The 27,686-nt window shown below is 38.2% G+C and overlaps 2 protein-coding genes across 5 annotated transcripts in view; both read right to left on the minus strand.

The window, feature by feature from the left end:
* bard1 (BRCA1 associated RING domain 1) lies at nucleotides 1–23,648 on the minus strand. The gene is made up of 11 exons (XM_084907750.1): nucleotides 23,361–23,648; nucleotides 22,498–22,554; nucleotides 22,178–22,326; nucleotides 20,198–21,282; nucleotides 19,547–19,627; nucleotides 17,117–17,289; nucleotides 10,341–10,473; nucleotides 9,738–9,870; nucleotides 7,251–7,343; nucleotides 3,092–3,189; nucleotides 1–1,790 (listed from the first exon to the last, which is right to left on the minus strand). The coding sequence occupies exons 1-11, from the start codon at nucleotides 23,450–23,452 to the stop codon at nucleotides 1,443–1,445; spliced, it is 2,442 nt and encodes an 813-aa protein (XP_084763876.1). The 5' UTR covers nucleotides 23,453–23,648; the 3' UTR covers nucleotides 1–1,442.
* Nucleotides 23,649–27,210: 3,562 nt separating this feature from the next.
* abca12 (ATP-binding cassette, sub-family A (ABC1), member 12) overlaps nucleotides 27,211–27,686 on the minus strand; it is a 59,828-nt gene continuing 59,352 nt past the window's right edge. For 2 of the 4 annotated variants that reach the window (XM_084908410.1, XM_084908408.1), the window contains exon 71: nucleotides 27,211–27,686. This exon is cut by the window's right edge and continues 365 nt beyond it. The gene's annotated coding sequence lies outside the window, so the exon portion shown is untranslated. The other 2 variants (XM_084908409.1, XM_084908407.1) reach the window with 1 other exon arrangement.

Below are 27,686 nucleotides of genomic sequence, written 5' to 3' on the forward strand. Positions count from 1 at the left end.
TGACCCATTCTTTCACAAATGTTCTTAGAAGCAGTATGCATGCTGGGGTGCTTGATTTTATACACCTGTGGCCATGGAAGTCATTGGAACACCTGAATGCAATGATTTGGATGGATGAGGGAATACTTTTAGCAATATAGTGTGTCTGAGAGTGGGGTTAGATGGTGTCAGATGACTGAACAAAGAACAGTACTTTGCAAAATATGTAAGTAAAATGTTCCTGCTAAAGGTGAAAACAACAAACTTGTTTTATAACCTGAGGCAAAAACACAGTGAAGGCACGTGAGGAGGAGATACAAGCAGCCGGTGATGTGTGACCCGAATGTAAACAAATGAGTTGACAAAGCATCACTGAAGTACTCACTCCATATGACAAGAAAAGCCAAATGTGGATGGAAATTACTGATGTGTTTATCAGTTACATGCTTCAAGCAACTAGTTAAGCTTGACCTGAAGATGAGTCCCAGATAGAAACTTATACCTTTAATTTCAATTTTAGGGGCCTTCAGGTGTTACAGATTTGTTTCATTTACTGTTAAACTAAAGTATAAATCAGTTATTTTACACTTTGACTTTAAATCTCCAGGGATAATACTACCTAGGCTACTTCTGTGCTTACATTTGACTTATGCTGTGTATACAATTGGACTACAGTGCTGTCTACTCATTTCAGGAATAGATTCATACTCCAGATCAGGTAGTCTGTCATCGGTGACAGTAGGTCAATGGAACATTTCCTTGAAATACTGACTTTGAGGCTGTATCACTGACCCCAATCTGTAAATCCAGACTCTGTTCTTTGGCATGTTTGATTCATATATACAGCTCCCAAGCTTTTTATCTTTTAAATGCTGGTAAATAATTTGTTTATTTCTGAAGTCTTGCCACTTGGATAAAGGAAAGAAATAATTTCATCAACAACTTTTAATAACAAAAGTTAATTTCAAGAGTTTTTTGTTTTTGTTTTTTTAAATACAGCATTATAACCAGCAATAACTGTTAATTACATCAAAAAGCAAACAAAGAAAAACAGTTGTGTTAAAATGGCTATGTCCATGTTTTCTAATATAACCTCTTTCCCTCTTTTTATTTTTCATTTATTTTTATTTGTGTGCAACACAACTTTGTTTCCTCACTTTTTTGCATCAATTAGTGTCAAATCTTCTATTGTAAAGTTCAATCATACTGTATATAAGTCAGATTCTCAGACTTGTGAAAAAAACAATCTATATCTATCCATCTATCTCTAGACAGATTTGTACTTTATTTTTACATTGTAAGTATAGACCATTAAAATTAGCAACATTATTGTTTTATTATTCTGTGTATGACTCACTATATCCACTTAATCTGCATAGATTAAACAACAACAAGACATACATACACATTATGGCCATACTTATGGGTAAGTTGTTTAGTGCAAACATAATTATTTAACAAATTTAGACCAATAGTTCAGGGTCTGGTACAGGGAGGAGGCTGAAGGCAGTGATGCAATTGATGACCCAGGTGGTGGGAGCTGACCACACCTTGCCTCGTCTCACTACTGACGGCTTGTGAGGGGCTTGAGGGTCATAGATGATGTAATGTGTGCAAAGGGCCTGGTCGGACCCTGGCAGGGCATGATAGGCTGTGGCATTCACAGTTTGAGTCACATCACTGTCTGGCTTGGGTTGCCGGTTCAGTAGCTGAGCTCCTCCCTCCCGGAGTAGTTTTGTGAGCTCATCTTTGGTAGGCATCGTAAAAGAGCCAAGAAGAAAGAAGAAACATCCATCGAACAGTGGTGGAAGCTGTGAAATACGACGGGAACAGACATTAGTGAAACCTTTGAAGACCGCCTCATCCCTTGAAGAGTCCAAGGCTCGTCCAAACTAAAACTGTCTTGCTGAGAAGACGTCTCTATTATCATCCTTCATTAAAAACTGAAAAAATAAGCTTAGTGGCAGAATGAGTAAAGTCTTCTCTTTTGTTTATGGTGACGATAAATGGTAAATAATTGTCTTTGCTACTAAATCTAGGCAAGCGCCTGTGTGGATGCTTTGTGTTCATTTCTTTGCTGCAGCGCCAGAAGACATTTTTATAAGCACTGTTCTCCAGACAAGCTCTGAACCACTTGGCATTACTGTTTAAAGCAGCAGTGAATTAGGCCACTGGAGACTGTTCTATTCACAGCATCAAGGAACTCAGCTGTTTTGCGTTGTAAATTAGTACTCAAGTCTTTAGAGTAGAAAGATTATTTTATTATACGTTGGCAGGGTTTTACTTTTGCTTCTGCATGTCCTTTATTTAGGATTTTGATTGATGGTTTTTACTGTTTTTCAAGAATGAACATTTATTTTGCATCAGAGAAAAAAAAAAAAAAAGAGTTATAAAAGAGTGGGGGAACATGTGTCTCCTTGTGGTTATGACCAGAACATGCTGAAAATACCTTAAGAATTCCTCAGGGAACTAACAGGTAAACACTTTATCAGGTACATATACAGTGCATAGAATTTTGTTTTTGCACAAATGAATCTGAACAAAGCAGACTAAAGCACCTTTAGAAGCAAATGCAGCTTCTAAAGAGTCTTTTGCCAGTATTAGCTTTGACAATGCAGTGCCCCCATTCTCTAAAAACAGCACAAGCTCCATCGGGTTTCATGCTGATTGGTTGGGGGAAAGCAATTTTCAAGCCCTGCCAAAATATCTTCTTTAAACTGAGGTCATGACAGACTTGGCCACTGTAAGTCATTCATGTTGTGTTAGAAACAATGTCAGTGTAATTTTGGCTTTGTGGTAAGCTGCTGTCTTTCAGAAACGGTTGGCTGCAAAATCAAACATGTGGGTGAGAGAACAAAAGTTTTTGAATACTTAGCTTAATTAAGACTAATTTGAATTGAAGAGATTAAAATTTTAATTATATTTATATTGATTTGTGTCTAAAATAAGCAAATATGTTATGATTCATGACAGAAAACAGATATATACAAAAAAAAAAATCAACTATCACCATATGCCACTGCCTGGACAAACAAATTTTTCCCAAGGAGAGAGAGCTTAAACAACGCGTATTCATCAATTTCATATCTTTGTTTTTGTGCTTCTCGCTTACCAAGCTGCATCTGTTGATGCGACTTCGCTGGGGGCCTTCTCCTGCTTCATGCTCAGCTTCAGGCACCCACTTCCCCGCCTGGAGACATGCCTCCACCCCTGGCATCAAAGAGAGAGAGAACAAAGAAAATTAAAGCTACAGCTAATTATGTTGACTTTGAGGGAATGTGACAAGGCTGTGTTGCACACTAAGGATGACAGTCTGTTTTATCACAAGTTGGAAGATTTCATGTATTGGCATAGCTGCCGTTGTTGACAGAGAAAGATGCCCACAGCATGATGGAGTTAATGATGCAATCCCCGTTTAAAGTATTAAGCAGAATTCGAGCGTCATCTCTTTCTGTCTCTTGAGGTTTTACGGAGTCAAAATAAAACCGTGTGACAGTCAGCATCCAGGCATTTTTTGTGTTAGAGATACAGCTTTTGTTAAAAATCCTTAGGAAGAAAATCTTAAAAAGGCAGAAAACTTTTTAAAAGTAAAGGCAGATAAAGGGGGAGGTAAAAACACAAAAACATGCAGATTTTAATGACCCCTCACTGTCACAGATAAAAATGCTTCAGAATATGTCACAGATCAAACTGCTGCTGTTCTCAGTAAGTGTTCTATTACTGAGCATTATTTTGGGGATATATTAAAAGAAACCCCAAATCCACAGTTTATAAGTGGCATATCTAAACATTAAAGCTAGATTAGGTTGGAAATATGACACTTTGCTGTGGGGGGGTGGGAGGATAGGAAATACACCTGAGCATACGCCTTGGCTTGAATAACTTTTTTTATTACAAACACACTGAGTTTTCTCATTACGCTTCTAACTGTTAGCGATGCAAACTATTCCACAGACACATTTGCCTCAAGTTCTCTCTTACAAACATTCCACCTTCCAAATATGTGAGTAAGGTGACAGGAACAGATCAGTGTGTGTACACTGTGACAGCACCATTACAAGGGGTAAGGAGTAGTAACATTTCTTCACCCCCCTTAATTACAGACTTCTTTCAGGAGGACCCCGCTAAAGAGTTGGGCAGAGATACAGGGGTTAATCTCTCTCTGGACGATAGCACTTAGTTTCTTAGAGTCATTAGCATATTTGTTAATCATACTCCGAAAGAGAGCATAAAACATCTCAATCCCCATCCTTACTGAGTGAACAGTAAGATGAACCAGCCCTCTTGACTAACCGTGAGACCAAACTGTTACTGCGATCTCATTATAAAGACAAAAGCTGACGAAAACCTGTCCTCTTATAATGAGACAAGAAGAATTGTATTGGCATTTCGAATGGATAAGAAGTTCTAAAGGCCAATACAGACGCTTTAGGAGTGAGACAGGATACAACATTGCACTCATGGTCATTATACCAAAAGTCAGTATGAAGCCATACTAATCAAAATTGAAAATTTCTCCTCTTCAGAAGCACCTCCACATCTGACATCAACTCCTAGGGAAAATAGCACAAGTTCTGAATTTCCTCCATTGTTATGTAATTTATCATTATGATGAACACCAGGACCTACAGAAATGCTCTTGTGGCCTATGCTAGTTTTGTGCACCTATCTAAGTTCTGTAAAAGTTCTTGTGATCAAAGAATGACCTGCCAACCAGTCTTTCTTGAGAACAGACTGTAAGCAACCAGACTTTGTAGGCTTATATTGATACTAACAGGCAACTCTGCATCCTACACTTCCAATCTCATATCCTTAAGTAGAAAAGCTGACCCCAAGAAGTTTTCTGAGACCTGCAATGAGAGTTGTACTTTTTTTTCAGGCTGCACTGATTGCTTAGAGCATTCAGTAACGTTAAGAAAAGTAAAACTGTATGTGCTTTATTAGTTTAGCTTTTCTGTGTAAATTCAGCCACCTATGTATAGGTGAACTCTTAGTCTTCTTATGACTAGGGACTGTGCATTGAAATGTCTTCTTCATGAAATACGCAGTGGAAAAATGTTGTAATGTTAATGTTTAAACACATAAGATGAAAAAACAAAAACAATAAGTGGACATTTTCTAGCTATAGGTTGCCAGACACAGCTGGTGGATGCAAGATTTAAAAAAGGTTTACAAGCGAGCTAATTGAGATTAGATTGAGGTAAATAATAGTCTCATTTTACTCTAGCAAAAATGTTAGTGTGTTTCCCCCATGCTGGTCAAAACAATTTCAACTGTTCTGAACATGTCTTTTAGTTTTAAATGAAACCCTAATAAAAGGCTTTTAGTTGGAATATAACCTTGTTAGGCACACAGAGTCTGTGCATTTCAATCAAAATGCAATGCACTGAAACAAGTCTGATAAAGAAGTAAGCCGGGGCTCGGCTTAGCTGACAGGGATGGCATACAAAGTCAGGTGACAGTGAAAATGCAGCTCCTTGTGTGTGCTCACATACACAAGGAAAAGAAACAGATAGGATGCCACAGTGACTGTCACAAGGGAGACAAGAAGTGTCAAGTGCTCAGCCCGCGTGGAGAAAAGAAAAGGGGAGGGGGGGATAAATATGGTCCAAACACTCAAAACGTTACAGTGACACAACTACACACATTCAACGTTGAATTGGCTTACTGGCAGAGACAGAAACAGGAATGCACGGCACTGTACTGTAACACTCACACATTCCCACACATACAACAGTCAAGGGCATGCCAAGGTGCCAGAAAACTCTTTGACTGCAAGTCTCTTTCTGCTTCCTGTGAAGCTGATTGTCTCTGAACATATGCTTGCTGACTTGGTCCAAGGATACCAGAGAGACTAGCCAAGAATAGGAAATTTTGTGCAAGGTATTTATCTTGGTAAAAAGGAAAAAAAGAGTTGACCAACTTTTTATCACTAGTCATATTGTGACCTTGTGATATATTGATTCCCACCTACTTCACTTGGCCGTCAGACATACAGACACAGAGCAACAGGCACAAACAATCTGATATGAAAACTGCTTGTTGCTAAATGTTCTTTAAATCTTCCCATAGAGACCGGATGTTGTGCATGAAAAAAAAAATCCTGTATATTTTATTTGGACTTTTCCCAAAAAAACCCAAAACACAATAATTCACTTAAAAGGTTCCAAAATGAGAGAAATTAACACCATAATATTGTAGCACTAAGTAACACATCAGCAATTTTAATGGTTTACATGTCCCTTAATGTAGCCGCATACAAATATTATCTAAAACAGTCCTATGGAAAATCACAAACAGCCCACTGTTCAAAGATGGCTGTTAAAATGTTCTGTGGGACTGAGCAGTAGGCTAATCTGTTATCTCAAATTGTTTTGTTTAGTTTTTTTCTCTGTAGAAGCATCTGGGAAGTCTTCCTTGGAAATGTTAAGAAAGGGCAGGCAATTAAAAAAAATACTCAGCAGGTGACTGGATGAATCATGCTTGTAGCAGTGACCTTACTGCTGCAGGCTTATAGGTTAAAGCCGATTAGAATGGATTCCCTTGCAATCAGCAACCTCAGTATTTCTGCTGTCTTGTAAGGTAAGCAGAGGGCGTGCTACCAACATTTGTGCTGTACTTTTGGGAGATAAATGACTCACTGTGCCAGCAACCTGAGCAAGCTGAGCAACTACAAGAAACATAACTTCTATGTAAATGGAAATACTGTTTCTATATCTAGAAACTCTCTGAAAGACTTATATTTATCAGGTACGGTATAGAAATATTTACATGTTATTTTGCCACTCAGCACAAATAGCCATCTGGCACTTACTTCTGGATGAAAGGTATTTAAGTATATTGCGAACAAAACTTACAATGTACAAATGTAATGGTGGAGCATGTGAGGAAACTAAAGCAAATTAAAGTTCTTTCAATTTTTGGGCAAGAAGCCCAGTCAATACTGAACTTTTTATTAAAAGCAATATATAACAGGACAGATTTAGTAACTGTAATTACATTGCTTTTGCTAAATTATAATGATACTACTCTAAATGTCCAAGACTTTTCAACATATTAAATTCTAATGCTATTAGAGCTGTCGGAGCTAGAAGATCACAGAACAATTTATTTATTTATGTTTTATACAGAGTCATGACATCAGTAAATCTAAAAATATTTAATTCACAATTCTGGATTCATTTTCCAACAGTGACACTTACACATTAAATGAATTAATGTGAATTAAGGAATTAAAGACTGTTAAAGTTGACAGCCTTCTCTGTACTTACATTTGTATCTAACAATCCAGCAGCCAGCAAGAAGACCCATGAGGGTGGAGTAGGTGGTGGGCATTTGCCCTTCCGGCACCACAATGTGACTCACTGGAAAAAGAAAACAGACACACACCAGTCCATACAGGTCCACATTTTGCCTGTGACACAAATTTTGGTAATTTTGCACCAATGTATCTGAAAGGATGCAGTCAGTGTGTAGTTTAATTCGGGGGCTTTGCAATAGTGAAATTCTAAATGTTTGGCAATTTGGCCTTTCGTACATGTTTATATATCACGTTTTCCATATTTTATACATCTTGTATCTTTATATATCCAGTTATTCGCCTTAGAGTCTTGAGTCAAAAACCATTGCTTTTGCAGTATGTTCTGGGACATTATCCCACAATACTATCAGTTTCAAAGTTTAGATTTAAACATGAGTGCAGCTTTATACGCTTCAAATTCCATACTGCTACTTTTAACAGTAGTAGAAGTAGCAGTGGCAGCATGAATAAGCACAAGTGATCCACTTCCATTGGAAGCCAAATGTCCATGACATAACACAGCTTCCACCATGTTTGACAGATGACACATTACGCTTCAGGTCACAAGCTCTCATTTTCTCTCTCCATACTTGACTCTTCCAATCAATTTAGAACAAGATTATGTTGGTTTCATCTGTGCAGTGAATCTCACTCTCTGCATGGTCAGGTTATTTTTTAAGGTTCAAGGTTCTTTATTCGTCACATGCATAGTTATACAAGTATAACACGCAGTGAAATGTAACCTGACACGCTCCTCGAGGGGGTGGGAGAAAGAAAGAACATTATCTATTATATACACATTAGGTGAATGTGCAGTAGTAGCATTGTATGCTGCACTACAGCTTTTGTTTGTGCCAAATTCTAAGCTGACCATTCTGTTTTTGCATATTGGTCCATTGGTTAAAAACAAGCAAACAAACAAAAACACTTTAATAATCCGATCCCTGTCTACAATAGGTCTAAACAAAATTAGCTAATATTTTTGACAGATTTTTTTGACACATCTAAAGAGACAAACAAAATATAACTACGGAGAGTTTATCTTAAACAGTATAGTGTTTTTCATCTCAGCTCAAGTTTATCTCTAAACTTTTTGTTTTTTTGCTTTTTTGACACATTTATTATGTCAGTTTTCATGAGTTCAGCACTACCTTTAAGGGGAAAAATATCTGAAAATGTGAAAAATTATTAACATCTGTCCCCTCTCCACTTTCTTTTTGACAGTGTGTTTTTCACTTTGCCTTCCAGCATTTCCTCCCCAAACAGTATTATAGATTATACAATAAATTTTATACTACATGTAGGCATGTTATGCATTTTATGAGACAGAGCCATTTACATGTGAATCTTTTATGAAATCATTTGTAAAAGGGTAAACCAATGTAATTATGCATTAAAGGAAAAAAAATCTGTTCTTCTGATTTAGCAACACAAACCCAAATGGATGAAATAGTTTTTATTCCAGGTTAGTCACTGCCCAACACTTCCCTAATGTCCCTTACTTTGAGTGGGTGAAAAGTAAGCTTACTGAAAACCTGTCAAACACTTCATGGCAACACAATAGGCCAAGCGTTAGTTTATTGTATAAAAGAAAGGGACACATAATTACGGTTAATTAAAAATGAAATACAAGCTCATTGCCTCTTCAATCAACAATTGAGCACAGTTGAAAAATTCAAAATGAACATAATTATATCTCCAGGGTGAAACCTTTTTACATTGTGCATTGACCATGAATTTGGTGGATTTGCAGGCTTCAGTTCAAAATGTGAGAAATGTTCATTGGAAGCTCCTACTCTCAGCCCTCAGGCAAGATGAGGGAGAATTGTGAGACACACTTGTGTTTTTCATTAGTGAGTATTCATCACTCTGACAGTACCTCCAAACATTTTATGAGGAATGATTTCAATTACTTTTGTTCTCTTGTGTTCTTTCAGCTATAAACTATGCAGCAGTGAAGGAGCTGCTGTATCACAATGATGTATACAGCTCTAAAAGTGTTTGTTAGTTACTGTTGAACCTTCACGAGTGATAATGCTCAAGCACCTGACGTTGGCTTTTACAACAAAATGGATTTGTGTTAGACAGTAAAGCCTATGAAGCTTGGCTCAGTAGCAAAAGGACCATTTGGGATTGTGAACCATCTCTAAGGTTGATGAAGTAGCCGCATTATGTAATCTTTAGTAAATGTTTGGATGAGGCCAAGAGACAAGCTTTTAGTTACTGAATAACTCAGGAGGTTCAGCCTGGAATTTATCCTTCAGATATATATTTTGACTGCACGTAGAAGTGCTTGGCAGTTAAACAAGCTTCTGTACAAGCAGTTCGCTGGCAGTTGCATTTAATTCATGATGCTGTTAAGAGCCCATCACCAATAACGCTGAAAGCAGTCATGCAGCTAGTATTGTAAGGGGCTTGGACTGGAACGTTGATCCCCTGGAGTACAAACAAACAATACCTGAGCCAGAAAATGTGTCAGCCATCCTCCCTCCCAGTAGCTGTCCCAGTTTGACCAGTTGATGCCTTTCAGCTGGTGAGAGCTTGCTGGACAAAAGCACTATGGTTTGTTCCCTCCTCACACAGTCATTTACCTACAACAAGCAGAAATTTAGAGGTTTCAAGGCTTTTAATGCAAGAACATGTATTATGCTTCACTAAATCTAATCTGAAAATGAAAACCAACTGTAGGAAAAAGATAATTTTCCAGAAAAAAAAATGACTGGAAATATCTCTGCCTTTAGTATCTGTTAATTTTGTTAAATTAATCAACACAGCCAGCTTCAGGAGGCACTGGTCATTGCCATGTTCCATTTTTGTATTGTTCTGAACTTCTTAAATCTTGACCCTGACAATCACCAACCATTACATAATACAGACAAATTTCAACTAACACTGATAAAAACTCAATTGAAATGAGAAAAACAACGTTGGAAACTAACTGAAATGAAACTGAAATCCAAAACATTTTAAGCAATATGAGTAAACATAGTCATTATAATAACTCTGCTCCAGAGTTGATCATTTCAAGGGAAAAAGGGCTATTCACATCATGGCAACATACCACGGAGAGACTGGCTGAGGGGCTATGAGATATACGAGCATTTGCATATTGAGTTCCTTCTGAGGCTTCTTGGAAAATCTCCAGCATCTCCAGACTCACTGCATAATCTGCAGGCCGCTTTCCATACAGATTTCTATGAAGAGGAACAAAGATAAAAGGTGTAAGTATCTAACAATATGCACACACTTATATATTTATTTACTTGCAGTGCTGCAGACCATCTGGTGACCACCGGGAAGGTCAGACACATTAACACTGACAAATATGTCAACACATGAAATCTAAATCCCAGGAAACACCACCAACAACAAGATATTTTGCTGTGTAATCCTGCATCTCTTGTGGGTTATTTAGTCATGATGGATCAGTGCAAGCATTAAATAGACCGTTGTTTTTCACAGGAACATTGCTCGGGATCCAAGGAAGTGAAGTGCTGAGTCTGAAGCCATTTGGATGAGTGGTTCAGCTTGCACTTTAATCAGTCATGTTGTTTGTATAAGCTCATCTTGAGAAAGCTGTAAGTCATGATATACCTTTACAGTCACATTTTGAATGAGCAAGTAAATTTCCATTAGGAAACAAAAACAGCCCAAGAAAATATTACATGCTATATTGTAAACGCATATTATTACAAAAATGATTCAGACTCAGCTGGCTGCACTTCCTTAGCCAGGAGCTCTAGAGTCTTGGGAACCTGCTCTGAAGGCTCCATCCACAGTATCGTACCTTTTAATTCCTTTTAATACTTGTTTTAGTTTAAGTATCAGATCATCGCCCCTTTTCATCATTTAGTCCCAATCTGTGCAAATTCAGTTTCAAATATTTGCTACTACATAGATGTAAAAAAATATATATATATTTGGCAATGCCACATCCTGCTTGCTCTGTGAACTCTGTGCAACAGTGTGTGTCATTCACTCGTTAGTGCGTAACAGTTCGATATAAGGTTAAGCTGAAGTCTGTCCTATACTTCAAGCATAGGTCACATCATAACACTCACTAAATGCAAAGCAATTAATATCAAAAGGCTGCATACTGAATGCGTTTTAATTTTGATACATGGTAACCTTCTAGAACAGCGCGTCTAATGGAGGCTTTGCATCTCAAAAAGCACTATTATGCGCAGAGACTCAAAGACGATGAAACAGCCTCCCTTGGTTACAAAGGGGACAGCTTTAAAGTATGCGTCTTTACGTATGAGGAAATCTGCATGAAACAAGACCCGGGTCACCTTGATGAAAAGGGGGGCGGAGAAAGGAATCACGAAAGGCACAGGAGGAGGAAAGGAGACAAAGAAGAACCAAGCCCAGCAGGTCGTCTCTAAAAGATTAGGCGTCAGCAAAGATAACACCTGGGGGACAATTAATAGGTCCACTGGTCCATAAAATATTTCATTTGGATTCATACCCCCAGCTCCATATGCACACAAATACAAACAAACATAAAATGTCCCTGACACTTAAACATACGCACACACACAAGCTGGTTTAAGCAGCAGCACGTGAGAAGAATATCTACAAATAAAACAAAAAGTAGAGAAGGAGGTAAAGTCACAAATACTCTTCCACAGGCCTCTGCTCAAGCACACAAGTGGGTGGAAGGTGATGGTGGTTCTAGTAGGCGTCCACTATACCTGTGACTATCTAATATAGTCACAGGTATAGTGGTAGGTTATCCTAGAAAGTTTCAAGTTATAGTGGATCTTTTCGACCACAGCAAGCAGATTTCAGTTATGAGCTGAATACATAAAATGTGTTGCATGCTACTAATGGTTCATCCCTGACATTCTGAGCCTTTCTACAAAACACATTTTTCATTCCTAACTCCACTTTGGTAAAACAACACAAACACTGATAAAAGCTTTTTAACCCATTTACTTCTTGATATAAACCTTAAAAGACTGTTGCCTTACTTGGTATCTACAGTTTCTATACAGTTTAAACCATTTCTGCCCAAAATCACATTAGCAGCAAGTATGAAGAGTGAAATGAAGAGGCAGTATTTATTTTTTCAAATCCAAGATAATTAGTTAAATTTCCATCTTTGACCTTACAGCCAACACTGCTATGTTAGACTTCCCAAACACTTTCACTTAACTTTTTAAAAGTACCGCACTGTGATTTTATTTTATTTTTTGCAAATGCCCTTCATTAACACCAAACCATAATCACAAATAATGTCGAGTACAGCTTTAAGAGTTTTCTTGATGCTCTTAACTACACCCTTCTTCAAACTGCTAACAATATTTCAAACTTTGTGACTGCACAAAAACGATAGTCCAGTGCATAAAAGCCAAAACAGGATCGGAGCAATGCACTTTGTTATGACAAGAGAATGCAACTGAAAAGACGGTATGCATTATGGAGTACATTTCAAAGAGCAAGAAAATGACATCCATTAACTGGAAGTTGTCATGTCAAAGGTGCCCTCTGAGGTCTTCTTGTAAACAAGCAAAGCTTCTTTTCACACTTAGTTCAACTCACCAAAACAGACTGTCTCCTTGAGGGCTAACAAAAATGATGAATTACCTTCCATCCCATTAAAACGGCTGAAAAGCTATTTTTGGAACACTGTGACCTGCATTCTTTACATTGTTTGCTATCTTCCTGACTTTTCTGATTGGTGTATTACTGTAGTCCTTAATGATTTATAACCACCAGTTTTTGGCTTGCTGATACTAACATCATCATACTTGTGCACCTGCATCATAATTTCAGAGCAAAATATCTAAACAACATCCCTAGTAATTTTAATTAACTTTAATTTAGCTATATTAAAATCACTAAAATCTGTATAAAACCAAAAAAAGTCAGTATATAAACTGTATGGATACATACATACACATACATATATATACACTATATCCTATACTAGTAAGTATAAAGAGTGACAAAGAGTGATGTAATGACTAATTACTAGCATTTGATGAATGTCATTGCGAGTTTGTCGTACCCCTGTGTATTTAATTATACCCAATGGCATGTTAGTACAAGGCTTCCAGGTGATGTTAATTAATGTCTGTATGGATTCAGCGCTTCCGGCTTAATGTGGTCATTACGACTTAGTCAATTTAAATATATCGGGTACCTTGTTGCCCATGTCTCATTAGTACAAATTTATTTTCACACTGCATTGACCTAAACATAAACAGTGAAATCTAAAAGCTTATTGTATGCTAAGCAAAATTCTTCAGGCCTCCTCTTAAGTGTACAGATGTCCTGCCCTGGTATACATTTAGAAGCTCATACTTTAAAGCGGTCTCAGAAAATACATGTTGTGACAAAGCAGATATCGCTTGAATATATTAAAAGGTACTCAATTGACAGTTTGTCTCTTTTAAGACTTCCTTCAGCATTTCAGACTTCAGTCAGATTAATCAAAAGTTGAGCTAGATATAAAGTGGACTCTGGCACCAAGTGATTTATAGAACTGTGACTAAACAACAACAAAATGCAGCTGAATCATTCAAGCTCTACTTGCACACAAACGTCAACAGAGGAAAAACGAAGATCTGCAAAATATGTGCCTCTAAACCCCGAGCTGTGTGCCAGTCAGTCCATTAGGGACTGCACTGGCAGATGTCTTAGCTTGTGTCCTCTGTGCATGTGTGTGATTCTGCATGGTAAGGAAGAGAAGCTAGGACAGGAACTGTATTGATCTCGGATCCTGAATAGGAATGAATATTGATAACAGTTTCTGGATGCCAATGCCAACATGGCTTCATGGATTCACTTATTGTCTAATGTAGGCCTGCATTATTATTTCACACTGAAGTGCCTGTTTTATTACATTGCAATACAGAGATCAGACCAGTAGAACAAAGGCTTGCATTTTCTCTGTCCGAGAAGTCCAAACATCTTGAGGTTGTAAACTATTATATTAATTTAAAAAAAAAAAAAATCTCTTAAATAAAACCTTTCAACTTACAGTCTTTATTTAAAGAACCAATCAGGGATCACAGAAACCCTCGTACTAAAGTTAATGACATGGAGATTAACAGTGACTCAGAGTTTCTTTCTTAGTCTTGCTTGATCTCACAGCTGCCTACAACACTGGTAATCGTGACATTTTAATTCTGGCTTTATGATTCAGTTGGTTACTCAGAGGCCTTCCAGGTAAGAGGAAATTTGACCATATTACCCCAGTACTGAATTCACTTCACTGGCTCACAGTACAATAAAGGAATACTCTTAAAATCCTTTTATTAGTTCACAAAGCTTTCGATGGTTTGCCCCCCAGCACATCTGTGAATGGCTCACTGTTTATAACCCAATCACACCTCTCAGGTCATCAGTTGCAGATCTTTTAAATGTTCCTAGAATTACATTCAAGTATGCTAAGGGTGCTTTCAGTTATTGTGGTAACCTGCTTGCTGACCTGAAAACAATTACATCTGTACTGACATTCAAAAAATAAACCTAAAACCTCACAGAATATCCCTGCCCGTTTTGCCTTGCAGACAAGTAATACAAGTATTAAGGCAAAAAAGAACAAATGTAAATCAAAGTTATGAGACAAAAACAAACAAACAAAGTATGATAGGTATTCATTGATTACAAGACTGTAAAAGAGCTGATCATCTGATCAAAGTACCGAGTCTGATTAATTAGTCATCATAAGGATTAGTCAGTTCCCTTCCTCATTATTGACAATGTACTTCCACAAGCCAGAAGAGCTCATATGGCATCAACTGATTAACAAACAATCAGCACTGAATTTTACATCTGTCCTCCTATGTACTATGTAACTCCCAAAAAGCTGAATGTCTTGTATGATGACTGAGAAACAAGTCTTTGAAAATTTATTGAGGAACTGGGGGAGAAAAAAAAAAAAAAAAAAGCAGTGGTCCAGTAGGACAGAAACACCACTATGATGTAATGCCAGGAAACACAATAGGCATGCAGTAAATATTAACTTGGTGTAAATGTTCTCTTTCTTTTGAGATTTATGCTTCAGTAGTGTGTGTGTGTGTGTGTGTGTGTGTGTGTGTGTGTGTGTGTGTGTGTGTCCGTCCAATGACAGATCATATCATCAAAAGATGATGTCTCTTTCCAGGAACACTATATAGCTGTGATTTAATTTGTCAAAGGCATTGATTCTCTAACTTTTTTTCTTTATCCATTCACCAAAAAAAAAAAGCATATCGAAAATAATATTTGCCTAAATTGTTTTAGTCATCATCAACAATTAAATTAGGACTGTAGTTCACTTTTAGCAAAATGAATGTCATCACAAGCACTTGAGCAAGCTACACTGCTCAAAAAGTTTTTTACGCTTAATAAAAGACTTGATTGTCACAGTTTAACACAAAGTTAGTTCAACTTCTTCTGTCCAGTTAGGATGCATTAATCACTGTGAATCCATATGATCTGCTTTGGTGCAAATGAACAGGACAAGGGATGCACAGGAGAGGCGAGAAGGGAAAAAGGGAATGATTTTGCAGGTTGTGGCATAAATCATTGCTCTTCTCTTATCCCTCCTGACTGACTTTTCTCTAGTTTTGCTTTTTGCTAGTGTTCTTTCACTAGTGGTAGCATTAGATGGTACCTGCAGCCCATTCATGTTGCACAGGAACTCTATCTGCTTCAAGATGGCACCATCCACATGAGCCATCCCAAGAAGGTCTGCTGTGTCTGCCAGCATATTCTCAAGTGTATGGAGGAGATGTGGGCCATTACATGAGGAGAGCTGGAAAAGACTACTGTGAGGCACAAATCAGCAGCCATATGAGTATCTGCTCCTTTGTGCAATGAGGAAAATGAGGAGCAATGCCACAGTTCTGCAAAATAACCTCCAGCTGGCTACTTTTATACACGTTTCTGACCAAACTGTCAAAAAACAGACTGCATAAACATGGAATGAAGTGCTGACGTCCTGTAGTGGGACCTGTGCTCACGACCCAGGACCGTGCTACTCAACTAGCATTCACCAAGGATATGCCTTCCCAGACCATTACTGATCCACTGCCAAACTGGTCATGCCAGATGATGCTACAGGCAGCAAAATATCTAAATATTCACCACTGCAATGACATCTCCACACTCTTAATGCTTCCTAACTTGATTAAGATGAATTGCTCTGAAGTTTAACCAACTTTAGGTTATACTATGGATAATTGAGTGCTCCTTTTTTAAGAGTAGTGTATTTTTTTGTATTTTAATATTAATTCAACTTAATTTTATTACATACCTTCAACAGGTAACACACACTGTGCACTGGCTCTACGATACATTAGGAGGGACCTGCCATACAGTTTCACAACTACTCTAGAGGACACTGCTGCCAATAAGAGTTTAAAAAAGAACTTCCATCTTGTTGTAAATGCAGTTAAAAAGTGGCCAAAATGTGTTTAAATACTAGGTTAAAAGTTTGGCTTTGAAGACAAGACTAGAAACTCTTGTTTTCATGTCAAACCTTCGGGCCACTGAAAAAGAATTCAACAAAAAATAAACAGCCCTCACAACTGTGGGGCTTTAGTTTTCACTCATTCATGGCACTTAAATAAAAGTGAGATTTTGAGCTCCACTGCTCTTCACTGGGCCTTTAGGTCAGAACTTAAAACACTGTTACAAAAGACCAATGTCGCACAAAATAATCTACTTTCAGTTTCTCTTGTGCTGCAAGAGGACTGAAGCGCTGACCCACATTAGATGTAGTATATAAAAAAAAAACTTTGTAAAAGTACAACTATAGTTGCAGTGTAATAAAACAAAGTCAATGTAACAATGGACACCCAAATGAAAACGCAGTATTGTGAAACACTTAAAGCAACTTACAATACGTTCTGTGAGGCGCCAAGCTGCAATAGTAGCTTTACAATAGATGAATGTCCATTCCTGACAGCATCGTGTAGTGGGGAGTCGTTCTCATACCCAGGCGTGTTCAAGAGGGCTCCCATTGAGACCAGTAGTTCCACAACTGCCAGATGACCCAGGTTACATGCTTCATGCTGAAACAAAGTAGTAAAGCTCAAAAGTTATACTGCTTCTTTTCGATCTGACAATATGCCTCAGATCTTACAGTAATAAAGCATTTTTTAAAACTGATACGAAATAAGTTTTGCTGAGTAATAACATCTGGGAAGTATGCATAAATATGTCCTGCCCCAGTTTTCTGCTTTCTAAAAGTAAGAAGAGGGGTGCCTTAATGTTGGTCTGCCTGAGAATTTCACCAGAAATGCAATTAAGACACACTCAAACAACTGCAGAGTGATTAAACACAGCATTATGCTTTAAATAACTTGAGCAGCTAAGGCAGAGACTGCCTTTTTGTTCCAGTTTATTTTTATTTGGGTCAGGTAGTCTAAGCTATTAAGCCAAGGGCTGTGCAGTTATTTCTCCTCAATGACTGTAAAAATGATTTGCCACCTGAATGAGCAAATATTAAGAAGAATATGCATCATCTATCATCATTTTAATCATCCTCATCATCATCATCAGGGACTAGAAATGAAAACATGCCTCTTATTTGTGACAACTGTTTCATGTATTGCTGGGACACTTCCAAGTTTTTTGTAGTACTGGCCATCTGGACAAATGTTTATTTTACACCCAGTTTGGAACCAAATCCATGGATTCGTAAAGTGCATGCTGAAATTGGCTTCATTTTGTTTGTTCTAAACTTCACAAATACAGAGAGAAACATGTAACAAGCTGAAATGCTCTCGCTCTACAACTGGCTAGGTTAAAAACTACAATGGTGCTAACAGAGGTTTGGAAAAACACAATGGTAATGTCATGGTGGCTGTAGCATATCAAGGCTTATAGCTACCAACCTTCCCACATATATACAAACACACACATTTGAATATTTCTAGCATTAAGCTTACTGGTAGCAATTTGAATGATCAGCTGAGAACTGTCAAAACTCAAATTGAAAACTCAAGTTTGAGTGGAACATCTTGACATAAAGTGCTGCAATAAAGACGCAAACACACACTCAGTCTCGAGCAGCTGTCGAGGCGTTTCCAGCTTATCATGCGGCAGCAACTTGAGGTTAAACTGATAACATGCCTGTGATTGTTGCTGAGGAGGTACCACCACAAAAATAGCCCCTTGTGTCATCAGAACATATTACTTTTCAAAGAACTATATTCTTCTATCTTGAAGGATGAAAACGTCAACCCTGGTAGAGGAACTAATGCAATATTGGCAGCAACAAAAGGTCTGCCACCCTGCCATTTGGAAGCTGGACCTATTCCTGAAGTCATGCAGGGCTTTACTTTCAAGTGTCGCATAGCTTCATCTCATATGCAAACTAAAAACAAAAGAAATCTTCATGTTAATGATATTTAAATTTCTGATTTAGTGTCTGCACAATGTTTCACCAGATTTCAGAGTTTAACATAAAAAAAATAATAATAAAAATGAAACTTCTGCAAAAGTGCCTCCCCCCTTATTTAATCTTGATCAGAGTTTTGTTCCAGAGGCTGGTTGTTGTCATTTTTGTGACTTTTACAACCACATTCTCCTTACACTGGGCTGGTGTTTCCTGAAAGAAACAAATCCATAGAAGCTAAAAACTTTTCTTGTATTATGTTTGATTCAATTAACAAGCTGTGCTTCTGCTGTTACTAGATTACTTGTAACCTTATCAGGTCTGGTTGTTTGTGACCCCATGCCAATTTGCACTGCTCTTGGTAGACTTCCGATTATTATTATTATTATTATTATTATTATTATTATTATTATTATTATTATTATTATTATTATTATTATTATTATTATAATGAACTCACTGTGCTTTTGATCATAAATTTATGCATTGTTTAACATCACCATCTGAAATTTCCACTCCTATCTGTGCTTTTCTCTGATTGCAAACTAGTGCCAATTTGCCCTGCTTAGTAAATCTGGCCCTTATTATCCCAGTCACACAAACAGTGCAGATGCTTACATTTTAAAAAATGAGTTTAAAAACAAACAGAAAATAGAGATAGCAAAAGAGGGACATTCATATAGTAGAAATATGAGGAGGAAGAAATCCAAATATTTAGCTTTAATAACAATAATAATAAGTAGCAAACATTATAGAAGTAAAGTTAAAGTCTATACGAAAACCTATGTGGAAAAAGTCACTGTAGTGACGCCAATTATTTGTCATCAAAATAAGTTAAAAAACAAACAAACATGATTGTGTGTAAACAAATGCTACATTGCTGAAGAAACAGTGTAACAACAAATGAGACTAACAAATTCATCACCTACCAGAGGTGTCCACCCCGCATTATCTTTTAGATTGGGGTCAGCCCCCTGGTCCAGAAGATCCTTGACAGCCTCTACATCTCCCTGCAAAGACCAAAAGATAATAACAAACCTGGGGTCAGAACTACAGACCTGTAAATGCAAACCTTTAAACGCAGCAGCTGATCTCAGTAAACCAAAGCTCTCTGGTTTATCAATCACTCAACAGTGGGCCATTGATTGCTTTGTCTGGGATCCAGGGAAGGATTACAGCTATGTTTACAAGGATTACTGTAAGACAGTTTAGTCTCAATAGAGTGGAATATGGCTGCCTGATCTAATACAGCCAAATATGTTCAACTCCACAGTAAGGGAGAATATTTAATTTTATATCTGTAATTTAAAAAAAAAAAATAAAAATAAACAGGAAATGCCAGGTTTGCTCCTTACACTCACTAATTTTCATGATTTTTATTTCTGCAAAATGTCCTAACCCAAGAACAGCATTACTGAGCTAAAATGAGTGAAATTATAATTGTTTACCATTTTAATATCTCATTTTTTTAGGAACACTGTGCACAGATTTTATTCTTGCAGTCTACTGCAGATATTTTCACACCTGGACTATAACAGAAAATTGAGTAAATAAAGTGAATCATGCCAACACTTTATGACCTTGATTGCAGCTAGATGAAGCAGGGTCTCTCCCTTGTGGTTCCTCTTCATAACTGCAGGGCTTCCTGGACTGGACCATCCAACAGATGCACCATTAAAACAGGAAGATCTCCTGTAACTTTCTGTGGAGGGGCTGGCTTGAACAGAGGGGCTGTCTCTGCCCTCTTTTCTGAACTTTTTGGTGCTCTTAGGGGTAGTCAGAGATGGAGGATTTAGCACAACTGGAGAGATCGGACTCAATGATTTTCTCCCCCTTCTGCCTGGAGAAGGTCTTGGTCTTTTTGGAGTGTTGTCCAAAGTGCTGTTTCTGTCTTCGGTCCTAGATCTTTTTGAGGAATGCTCGGAAGGAAACACGTTCTTGTGATTTTTGGGGTTATCATTTGGTTTGGGTACATCTGCAGACAGCTGGTCATGCTGAAAGGCACTTTCCGGCAAGGGTTGAACAAGTTGAGTTTGGCAATTCAGTACAGTCTCGCTGCCTTGTGAGAGACTCGCTCTCACTGTGCTCCTGGCAGGACTGAGTTTGTCAGTGCTCCGCTGTGCCATCTCAGGCTGAGGCCCATCAGAAGTGACAACAGGGCTTAGGAACGAAACCCTTTTACTGGACCTTCTTGCTCCATCAGCACACACCTGCTCATTTTCAGAGAGATGAGCCTCTTCTGAGATGCCCCATTGCTGGTTTATGGCTTCCAACCTTTTCTTCTTCAGATTTTGCTTCGTCTGTTTTCGTGTGGTTCTGGTGGCTCCTTGCACCGGCACATTCCTGCTGGTAGCATTTTTCTTAGTTGACCTCTTCTTCCTGTTGTTTTTTGTTTCACCGTTGCATCTTTGAGAAGAAGAGGAGCCAGAGTCTTGGGAGGACGAGGTGAAATTGAAAACTGACAGGTCCTGGCATTGAGCAGTGAGGGTGTCTTGCTGTGTTGCAGATGTTTCTCCAGGAGACCTGCTGTCTGGTACGGTGATCTCTGCAGCCTTTTCGACTGTGCAGCGTACCTTGCGGCTGCGGGGACTGAACCAGATTTTAAAATTCTTCTTGTTGTTTTTAAGTACAGGGCCATCAGGCTGAATCTCAGCCACAGATGAGTCTACAATGAAGTATGAAAAAAAAAACAAAAAACAAAGAAATATATGTGAAAATACAGTGCTAACAAAAATTATCACATGGAACTATTCAAGCTAATTAAGAGTAATTTATATACTGAAATCTTGAAAGTTTAACATCGATCTTTGAGGAACTGTTCTTAATGTATAATTTGGGGTGGTTTGATGGTGACCTTTTTTCCATGCTTTTATTTGAACTTCACTATTAGTTGCATTTCAAGGCTGGTCGTTTAGTGTGTTACAATGGTTACATACGAGTACATAAACATACACATATTAATGAATAAAGGGCTCAAGGTAAAATAGCAAACACTAACGCTACTGCTAATGGGATCCTAATAAAATGCAAGAAAGCAAAAGAAAAAAAAAATAGCAGAAAAAAATCCCTCATAAACAGAAACTGCACAGCTTATTAGGTGTAGTGAAATAATAATGCTAACATATGAAAGACGTATTGGAGCACCTCGTTTGCTTTCTACATCTTTAGTTGTTTTTGTGAACACTGACAACAACGTGTAGATTTGTTCCCATATTAACTACATGGCTTTGAAAGCCCTTCAGAAATTCTTCTTCAGAGCTGAGATCTACTTGCAAACTAAACACTAACATGGATAATTGCACTGCATAATTAGTGCCATTACGTGGATGCCAGATGGGCAATAAATATAATAAACCAAAGGAACAAGCCACTAACCCTGTCAATCAGAGATCAGATTAGTGGAGAAAAATGTTTGAACATTTCAGTCAACAAGTGATAGAGGAGGGTGTGGAAGGATGAGCGTGGTGAGAAAGATAACGAACCAAACACATGGATTTCGAAAGATAAATTGTCAATTATGCTTCTAGCCTGCTATCCTTTTATATATAGCTTCCCTCTACCTGGATTTTTACTAGGAGTGAGCAGGGACTCTAAGCCACAGAAGAGTTCTATGATGCTGCTGAGCTGCCTGTTGATTTGGATGTCCTTCACCCACGCAGGGCTGTGACACACCACACAGCCATCTCCTGCACGTGGCCCAGCACAGGACCTGAGGAATAAATATATCCCATATTAGGAGTCCACACTACAGCTCAGTAAGAAGAATTACAGAGTGGTTATTCCTTCACTTTTAAAGAACATCCAGTCATGAAGAGAAGAATCAAAATTGGTGTCCTATTGGTGTTTAATTGGTTAGAATACACTTAAGTTCATACATTACCTGCACAGCATATGCTCACATAAACCTAAGCAAACAGGTTCCTTCATCAAATCTGAACTGGGGGAAAAAAAGAGAACAAAACAGACAGTAAAGAGGTTAGTTGGCCAACGGTTGTATACCCCCAAGACCCACAAATTAATTTAAAGTGGGATTAAAAAAAAACGTAAGGCAAGTTTGCATAAGTGCCTTTACAATAGCCTTATTAGGAATGCAGCGTGCTGCAATACTTTTTGAGCCAAATGTGTAAAATCTGAACTTTAGAAGACCCTGAAAACCTTAACACAAAGTGCATTACCATCATAAAAACAAAAGCACATAGTCCTGGATGTTTAGCAACTTACACTCTGGGGCAGTCCGGGACCTTGCGATATGCAAAATAAGATATGCTGCAGGCGTTATCGCCGCTATACCGTAATTTGTTGTGCCCGAGTTACAGGTTTATTATCTGTGGTTTATTGTGATGGCACGGTTTACCAGATTATATTTTGGAAGCTTTCATCGTTGAAGTGCAGGCTGCGTGGTGTTTTCTCATTGCTGCACAGAGGTCTTCAACATTTCATGGCATTGCCGCACGTGTGTTAATTAAGGATGAATTGAAAGTGAGTTTTCAAATGAAAAGTTAACGATAATGGACAAGACTAGAGGCACGGTTAAGTTTCTTCCATGTTGCTTTGCATTTCTCTATAAGCATCAGGCCACTGTTCGACTAAACAAACATACCAAACAAACTAACTAAGACAACACTTCGTTACTTTTGCTGCTACCTAAACGCATAAAAAAGACCCAGTTCAGCCTGACTTCCAGTACTCGTAGACGACGCAGGGTTAGCTTGCCACTCTGTACTGCACTTAACGTTTACTTACCATTTGGAACAAAGCAGCAACCGTCGGAAGTTTGCCACCGCCTCCTTAGTCTTCTTCCAGTCCACTGTTTGCACGGAACTGTGCTCATCCATTCTTAGAATAGGAGTGTTGTTGTTTTATTAATCAAACAGCAAAAACAAGTACAACTTCCTCTCTTACTTCTTACATCTCCCGCCAAATATTTACGGAAGCGAGCAAAGCGCATTGCCACAGTGGATTGGTCGACGGACATACCGGTGGTGACGTAAACCCTGACGTAGGGGTTTTTGTTGTTTTTTTTTGAGAATCAGACGTGTGAAATGGACAGTGATGAATGAATACCAATAAATATGTTAAGACTGAACATTATTTTGTGGTATATCTATGGATAATATCTTATATACAGTGGATGATCTAAACTTCCCTATTTTGTTAGAGTGACAGTCCAACTTCTTTAATTTCTTCCTTCGGCTGCTTCCTTGTGGATCATCTGCCCCATCTCACCCTATGTGTACTACTTTCCTGTCACACCGAGCCTCTGTAAGTCCTCTTTCACAACATCCATGAATCTTCTCTCTGGTCTTTGTGTTTTCCTCCTGCCTGGCAGCTCTATATTCAACATCTTTTGTGCGATATATTCACATTCTCTACACATGTTCTGCCTTGCCTCTCTGACTTTTCTTCAACCTGCTGAACCTGAGCTGTCCCTCTGAAATACTCATTTCTAATATTGTCTCTCCTGCTCACTCCCAATGAATACCTTAAACTCTGCAACCTCCACCTCTGCCTCTTGTCTTTTCATTAAAGCCACCATCCCCAAACCATACATCACTTTTACTATTTTGTCAAACTTCCCTGTCATTCTTGTTTTTTGTCTTCGGTAACAAATCACCCCTGACACTCATCTCCACCTACTCCACCCTGCTTACACTCTCTTCTATACCTCTCTTGTGCATTGCCTATCACTTTGAATGGTTGACCCCAGGTATTTACACTCCCCTCACTACCTCTGTTCCTTGCAACTTCACCGCTACACCTGGGTTTCTCTCATTCACACCCATGTATTCTGTCTCAGTTCTACTGACTCTCATTCCTCTTTTCTTCAAAGTATACCTCCACCTCACTAGGCTCTCTTTCACCTGCTCCCTACTCTCACTATAGATCACATTGTCATGTGCAAACATTATTGTCCACAAAGAGTCCTGCCTCACCTCATCTGTTGACCTGTCCATCACCACTGCAGACAAGAAGGGTCTCAAGGGTGATCCCTGATGTAATCCCACCCCCACCTTTAACTCATCTCTCACTCCTACCACACACCTCACCACTGTGTCTCTGTCCTCATACATGTCCTTCACAACCTTCACATACACAATCTCTTCTACGCTTCTATACTTCTCTATCGACACTCTCAAAGCAAACATTGCATCTGTAGTGCTCTTTTTCGGCATGAAGGTGTACTGCTGCTCTTAACAGCTCGTTTGCATAGCTTCATGGTATGGCTCATCAACTTTATCCCTCTGTAGTTACTACAGCTCTGCACATCACTCTTGTTCTTGAAAATTGATACCAGTACACTTCCCTGTTCCTCTCTCCTACACATTTTTATATATATACTAGGGCTGCCACAAACGATTATTTTGATAGTCGACTAGTCACCGATAATTTTTGCGATTAGTCAACTAATCAGATCATCATCCATTGGACGTAAAACGTACAGCTTATTGCACCAGCAGCATCTGCTCTTATATAACTATCATTAGCTTACAGCTTTATGTGTTTAAGGTATGTGCTAACTAAAAATAAAGACAAGATGATAGTTTAATAAATTTTAATGAAATTTGCAGATTGTTTAGGTGAAGTTTAATAAACTCAGTCGTCTGCTCCTTGCTATCTAAAATATAACAGGACACCGGAGTAAATTCTCGAGCATCTCACACTTCTGATAATCAGCTGTCTGCTTGACATTTATTCAGCTGTGTAAAAACTATAACTTTAATCTCAGCCAAACCGATTTACTCAGGAACAAATAAAATACTAAAAAAAGCCAAACAATAACATTTTTAAGTTATCTAAGTGACTCATATATCATGTTTAACCTGAGTAGCGAAAGACAGCGGTGGGTTTGAAAACGATTTGCCGGGAGTCCGGTGTTCTCACGGCTCTAGTGAGCCTTGCCCCCGGCTAGCTATCCGAAAACGTCGGAGCGCTTTTGAAAATATGTGGTGTCTTGATAAACTGAGCAGATATTTGAGGTTTACACAGCTACATTCTCGCCTGAAAATATGTTAAACGTTTATTTTGTGACCCAGAAAGAATAATAAGAGTAATATTAAAACTAACTAGCTGCCGCCATTGTTGGAAACTGAGCTGGGCTGCGCTATGAATTCTGGGACACAGCTTCTTCTTCTTCGGGGTTTAACGGCAGCTGGCATCCTTGTACATGCAGTGCTGCCATCTTCTGTTTCAGTCCGTTATTACACTCTTAAATCCTACTACTTATTCCTGCGTCTTTTGTGATCTTACAAAGCTTCAAACGACGCGTCGACTATTAAATTAGTCGTCGATGATTTTGATAGTCGACGTAATCGTGACTAGTCGACTAATCGTGGCAGCCCTAATATATACACACACTAACTACCAGCTATTGTGTCAAAAATCTCTATATTGTGAACTATTAAAACCTATGGATGAATTTTTGTGCATGTAATCAGAACAATAAATCAGAAAAAACAGAGAAGCGTTATCTTCTATCAGTTGTAAATTTCCTATCCTCTTTTTTTGTATTATCCATTTGTCTCTATATCTCTGAGACTAGTCATTAAGATTTTCTTTAGGCTATGCTAATATCCTACACTTAAAAAAATAATCTTTGACCTAGACTCCTCTTTTGACTGGCATTTTAAACAGATCTTTAGGAATGATTTTTCTTCTGCAGATATGCTCAAAAAACACCAACTCCTTGCAATTGTTATATCTGGGCTGGATTACTGTAATTCCTTATGATAGACTTTTCTTTTCCTAAAAGGTCCCAGAAGAGGCTTCAATTGATCCAAAACACTGCCACTAATGTGCCATCTAAGACTAGGATGAGAAAAAAAATCTGATTCATCCTGATTTGTATTTAAAATCTTTCTCCTCAGCACGAAGCCCTGAATGATCAGACTTTATATAGACCTCATTTACCACGGGACCACCATATCATTCCAACAGAGCACTTCATTCTCAAACTGCATGGCTTATTTGTGATTTGTAGTTTATGTAAGTAGAATGGGAGAAAGAGCCTTCAGATATCTGGCCCCTCTACTGTGGAACCAGATCCTAGTTCGGGCTTGGAAGACATGAACTCTTTCCGCTTATAAGATTAGCCTTTAACGTCTGCTATTATAGGTGCAAGGTAATTGAGAGACTTTGTTTGATGCACCGAGTACATCTCCCCCACTCCCCTTTTTTTTCAGTCCGTGTGCGTTTATATACCAGTACTGCATGTTATTAACTTTTGTCAAATTTTTCCTGAAACCTTTTTTTGTTGTTTCTGGTCTCTCTATGCTTCTTTTTTCTGTCTCCCCTTTCCCCTCACCAGCCACTGCAGTATGCTACCTCTCTCAACCCTTCCTTAGGTTTCTTCCTGTAAAAAGGACGGTCTTCCCCAGTGTCGCAAAGTGTTTGCTCATAGGGCATTATATGAACGTTAGGGTGTTTACCTTACAGCACAAAATAGCTGGTTATATGAAAATAACGGATGCTAAATGGATAGAACTGAACTGAATTAATTAGTAGAAATGAAATAATACATCTGCAATGTTTTTATAACTTATATTGACCACTGAAGCAAAATCAAAGATCTTAAATAGTCCCAGTGCAGAAAAATTGTAGAAGCATAAACAGTAGGCAAATGAACAGCAGCTGCACTTGAAAAATAGTTTTATTAAATTATAAAAATAGGCTTGATGCAGTTAATACCACATGGAGCAGGTCCATAGGCAAAAAAGTCTATTAAATATTCAGTACAGTCATTCCAGAAGTTACCCTTGGAGAAAGTGTTAATGAGTGAGGGGAAAGTGCATATTAAGCTCTCAGTGTCAATATTTTCTTTTGTCAAATTTCATCTCAGGAGCAGAATTATATATAGTTCACATAAAAAAATACATTACTTTTTGTTTGTGTTGTATATTTATTAAGTGAGTATGTTATGATGTTGTATAGGGATGGTTTGCCACCAATGACCTTAATTAAAAATCATTCTAAATATTTTATTAGCTATGGTCTAATATTCTAGGTAAAGGTAGGTAGGTAAAAAGAACCCTAGCCACAGAGAGAAATTAACAGACTACATAATTAAAGTAA

Source organism: Perissodus microlepis, chromosome 16, assembly GCF_051167445.1.
Source record: "Perissodus microlepis isolate ML-2025 ecotype Zambia chromosome 16, ASM5116744v1, whole genome shotgun sequence".
NCBI lineage: Eukaryota > Metazoa > Chordata > Actinopteri > Cichliformes > Cichlidae > Perissodus > Perissodus microlepis.